This window comes from Triticum aestivum, chromosome 2A (assembly GCF_018294505.1).
Source record: "Triticum aestivum cultivar Chinese Spring chromosome 2A, IWGSC CS RefSeq v2.1, whole genome shotgun sequence".
Classification (NCBI taxonomy): domain Eukaryota; kingdom Viridiplantae; phylum Streptophyta; class Magnoliopsida; order Poales; family Poaceae; genus Triticum; species Triticum aestivum.
In genome coordinates this window covers 56,278,872-56,283,965 of record NC_057797.1, presented here as the reverse complement: position 1 = coordinate 56,283,965, position 5,094 = coordinate 56,278,872, and the positions used below count along the sequence as shown (strand labels likewise).

Sequence of the window (5,094 nt, the reverse complement as noted above, 5' to 3'; positions counted from 1 at the left end):
GCGCTCTCGTTTCTCTGCAAGATCCGACATATCTATATGTTCTGTGTTCATTGCTGTTCCTCTTTGTGCCAGATCTGATGTATCTCTCCATTTATCTGCAGTTAGCGAATAGGAGCACCGAGCCGACGCATAGAAGCAGCAAGGCAGGCAGCCCATTTCTCCCTCAAAAATCAAAGGTATAACCCTGCTGCAGATAACAACCGGGTTTTGTTGTGCTTTTCTATGGTTTCATTGCGTGCATAAGAGAGCATACATTTGATTGCGTATGGGCAGTGGGCATGCATTTGTTTCTGTTTATGGACAGTGAGCATATATTTGAGTGTGCTATTTCAAGTTATATATATGTACTGTATAGACCCTGAGCATGGTATCTTGTTTGTTTTTGTTCAATTTTGCATTGTAGATGGACAACAAGCAAAAGAAGTTACTTCTCCTTTTGTTCGGCCCAGAAGAAAATTAAAAAGGGAGCGGTGGTTGGATTCGACCGCCGCCCAAGCAGCCCTTTCGCGCCAACGAAAAGTCAATTTCCTGCTCACGAGCATTTCTAGTTTTCTACCCCAGAACCACAAACCTTAGTTACCAAGGGGGTCAAGAACATCGTCACACAGAATTTGAATCGATTCGAATCCGATGGGGTCTTCGAAGGACGATGTGGATCGCCTCTTCGCCTGCTTTAAATGCGGCATCTCCCCTCCCCGTAAGCTCCTTTTTCTAAATAAAATGGTGGTTTCCCTCGAATGTATCTCGACTTACTTGGTCGATTCGACTCGATTGGGATTCAGAGTCGGCGTTCAGGGTGAGACCGCGTCAGCAGGGCAAGAAGTTGCGGGTCACGCCTGCGGCGGAGGGCGACGGTGGTGGAAGCAGTTCCACTTCTGCATCCACACGGAAAGCTGGGGGAAATGCGAGCGAGGTGACCTTTTTTCAGTTCGATCTTGTGGTTTAACTACAAGAAACATGAAAGAGAAAGGGAATTCATGTGACACCTTGTTCATTCCAGCATAGGGAGCCATCATCAGCCGCGATCAAATTCAGAAATCGAAAGCAGATGTCTCCAGTTGTGTTCTACGGTTCTCCGCAAGGTGTTCCAGTGAAAAAGCCAATAAGCCTCTTGAGGCTGCTTCGTGAAATCCACATTGACCTCAAGAAGCAAACTGATTTGGTCTCCAGGTGTCTAGTTCAGTCGATGTTAAATTCGCGTGTGGCAAATGAGCTCGTTTTGTTCTGAATGCTGTTCTTTTTGTGGGTATGTAGGGATGTTGTTTGGGCTACATTCCCTAGGCAAGATGAGGCAATAAGGTTCTCAAAGGAACATGCACACACCAAAGTCTTCATCTATCAAGATCACTTGAGCGGGCAAAGAAGATTCCTTGTGTCTACATATGACGAGTTCTGGAGAAGGTTGAGACCTTGTTACATTGTTGCCCTTTCTATTTCATAGATACCTTATAGCTTATATCTGTCTGTCTCATTCTGCTCGGTTGTTTCATTGCAACCTCCTGTTACTAGAGGGCAAAACAAGTTGGGCTCTCTGAATAAAATTGCATCCTCTGTTACTTTGTGCCATATTTGAATATTCGTCTTGTTTTCCTTAAATGGCCAATCATATCGATAATACCCATCCATTCTGCTCCGTGGTAACATCTCTTCCAGGTACAATAATATGGATCCACAGATTCGCCATCACTATGAAGTTATCCAGGAGGCAAGTCTCCATATCTTTGTCCTAAAGATGGTCATAAATTATATGTTGCATGGTAGCTACACAGAAAATTCTGTATATCACCTTAATTTCAGGTTCTAGTTCCCTGTTATGATGGGGAGGATGCGCGGAAAGAGTCCGTAAGGACATAATTATCTCTGGCTTTTATAATTCCTAACTCATAAACTTGGTAAAGAAAAGCAGGTTATGCTTGCCTTAACTTTATTCAAACTGTGTGTTTTTTGTGCATTGTTTGCAAGCTGTCTTGCCAGGGATTAATACTCTCCATAGAGAAAAAAATATACTATTATGGTTTAAAGAATCAGTTTACATACATTAATGCTTGAATTTTACCACAAATTGTCACAACCTAGATATCGACTATAACATCTCTACTGATGCTACAGGGTTCACCTTGCCACATTTACTTTGATCTTGAGTTTAATGCAAAACTGAACCAGAAGAGAGATGCAGATGAAATGGTTGATACATTGGTTGCTGTCACATTCAGTGCCTTGCAGGACAAATATTCCATCGAAGGACAAGAAGAATGGATCATAGAATTAGACTCATCTAATGAAGGTGCCCCAGTTTGTTCCCCTTTGCATCTGTTTTAACCCTGGAAAATTGGTTGTAACTTTTAACTTAATGTGAGGATTATTCTCGCATAATTATTGAGTAGATGTGTACACTAGGCATGTTCGGAAATCACATAACTAAATTGTATGCAACCACTTCTTAGTAATGCTGAACTGAGGCATCATGGCTCTCAGCCTAATCATGTTGTGATGCACCTGTATTCTTCTCTCAAGGTGCAGGGCTTCTCCACAGAGAAATTTGAAAATTTAACATTGAGAGTACAAGAAAGAAGAAGACAGTACTATTACTAAGTAATTTGTCTAGGACAGGGCAAGCACAAGTTATAATCACGGTTCTAGAACAGCTGTAGTAAAATAAGTTGCAGATTTATATATTATCGGAGTGGATATGGTTAAAGCATTAGTTTGTTTTCATGCACTTAATGTATGCCTTTTCCAAGGTTTTTGAGTCGCCTAGCTAAGTCGAGTCGCCATGCCTCCGACTAGTGGCTCGCTGCGATTAGTCTGCGACTCGTCGTGATTAATCGCCCCAAGTCGCCCCAGGTGTTAAGAGGAGGAGGAGGAGGGGGAAGAGGTGCTGTTGCAGGCGGAGGAGAGGGAAGGCAGCTGCTTGGAGGATACTTCAGCTCGGAGAAGGCAGCAGCAGCTCGTAGGAGCAATGGAGGCGGCGATTCTGATGTGGGATGGGAGCACGCGTCTTGCTCCTCCTCTGTTTCGTGCTAGAGAGCTGGCCCAATAGGCCCATTATGCAACCCTAGCTTCCAAATAAAATCCCAACCGTCCATATGCTCTAATCTGGACCGTGCATCTGCTCTCCCATGTGCCTTTCTCCTTCGTCTCTTCCGTGCTTCTCCTCGTACAGGCGGCGCACTCTCCAGCTTTGTCTCCTCCTCCCCTCCCTCGAACTCTGGCCTGCTCACCTCCCCAGTCTTCCCTCCCTTGGCCTTGCTGAAGCAAGCCGCCCTGCTCTGAGGTCCTAGTCGCCCGACTAGTCGTCGACTAATCGTCGACTAGCCTACCAGCCGCGCGATTCGCTCCTCAAGCCAAGTCGCCTGCGCAAGCCAACCTCGCTCCAACGACTTGGCGATTAGTCGGCGATTAGTCGGCGACTCAAAAACCTTGGCCTTTTCCACCACAAACAAGTTATTCTACAAGCAAGGAGTTGCGAGAAGTAGAACAATGTGAAAGCAGATTGAAGTTGCCCCTTATTGATTATTATTCAAATTTGTTTGCACCAAAGATTTCCATGTATTTTTTAGTTTTCTTTGTTATAACTAAACTCTTGTCATGGTGAACTTGTATGCTGCTTAATGGTACTCACATGACAACTATTGTTGTTTGCTTAGAAAAGTTTTCGCGCCATTTGATCATTCGTATACCAAAGACTGCATTCAAGGATAACTCCCATGTTGGTGCATTTATCTCTGAGGTATTATTCAATCTCAATCTTTAGTTTTGCTGTTTTCTGTAAATTTATAAATTTCAGTTGCTGAATACCTTGTTATGCTGGTTATATTTATTTTTGTCAATTGCTACACAGCTTGCTGTACTGGTTAATATTCAAGCAAGCAACAATTCTAAATTTATACATTTTAGCAATGTTCTAAACAGTACATGGTAGAAGTACATATGCGAAACGTCTGTTTAATGTGTATTGTATTAGCAGTGAGCCACCAATAGAGCAAGCATAACATAGAACATAGTACTCAAACTATACTTGATAACTTATTTAATCAAAACCTCTTCTGTATCGAGGAAAAATTACAATCCTTTCATTCTTTCAGTAAGGGATTGAAAGCCCCTTGATAAACGGGTTCCATGTTATCTTCTAGAAAACATGGCTGTCACTGTTCAACAAGATAATTAAATAGTTGGATAGTGTGGTTTCTGTTTCCTTTTTTTGGGGGGGGGGGGGATTCTAGAATATTTTTGTTGTGGCATGTGCATAGGTGGTCAACACGAGTCAAAACAGTCAACAAAAGTCCGAGCAAGCTATCATGGGCCTAAGCAGGCCATCATGGTCAACAAGTCAAAGGAAGAGGGACAAAAAGAACAAATCGAAGATTAAGACCGAAGCAAAGAGCTCATTCGCCACATTTCAGGACTGGCAGCTAATAAATTCATTTTCTGTTTTCTTTTGTAATGAAAATATAGCACTGATGTTAGAAAAACAAAAGGAAAACTTCGAATTTAAATGGAGATTATATGCTTTCCAATACATGCTTAAGATGTTTTCTAGGCAATGGGTTTATGTTCTGAGAAATAGATTTTTTTGCATCCTTTGAGGTTCAAGGGTAGAGTTTGATTGTGTTGCATGTTCTATAACCTTGATAAACTGTATTGCTTCCTGTGGCTTCCAGAATGAAATATTATTCTTCTCCACAGATCTGCTCTCGGATTGCCGCTCAACGTGCAGCCAATCCCAACCTTGATAAACTGTATATTACAAAAGATAGCAGTGGCGCAGAACCTGCTGATCAGCTCTTTGTGGATACTGCTGTATACTCTCGTAATCGTTGCTTCCGTTTAGCCTTCTCGTCAAAGTCTGGGAAAAAATCATTTCTTGTGGCTACTGGACGTTTCAAATGTAAGAACATGGTAAGCAGCTCTTGACCACAGGCTCGTTTTATGCTAGACAAAAGATATGGTTTTAATGGATGACTTAATTGCAAAAAAACACCATAATTGTGTCTACTGAGTAAAAAAACCACCACTTTTTTTTTTCAAAAATCAACCAGCATCCAAAAGTCTGTTTAGAGAAAACACGAATCACACGATTAAGCATCGATTGAC

The 5,094-nt window shown here is 42.1% G+C and overlaps 1 protein-coding gene across 1 annotated transcript in view; it reads left to right on the top strand.

Annotated features, from left to right (window-relative positions):
• The first annotated feature begins 95 nt into the window (after positions 1 to 95).
• The window catches only part of LOC123187419 (DNA-directed primase/polymerase protein), a 9,150-nt gene continuing 4,151 nt past the window's right edge, over positions 96 to 5,094 (top strand). The window contains exons 1-9 of the mRNA XM_044599286.1: positions 96 to 176; positions 404 to 697; positions 783 to 913; positions 1,001 to 1,170; positions 1,255 to 1,401; positions 1,654 to 1,705; positions 2,110 to 2,284; positions 3,648 to 3,730; positions 4,687 to 4,899. Of these exons, the coding sequence (XP_044455221.1) occupies positions 631 to 697; positions 783 to 913; positions 1,001 to 1,170; positions 1,255 to 1,401; positions 1,654 to 1,705; positions 2,110 to 2,284; positions 3,648 to 3,730; positions 4,687 to 4,899 (1,038 nt within the window). The 5' untranslated portion in view covers positions 96 to 176; positions 404 to 630. The remainder of the gene's footprint in view (positions 177 to 403; positions 698 to 782; positions 914 to 1,000; positions 1,171 to 1,254; positions 1,402 to 1,653; positions 1,706 to 2,109; positions 2,285 to 3,647; positions 3,731 to 4,686; positions 4,900 to 5,094) is intronic.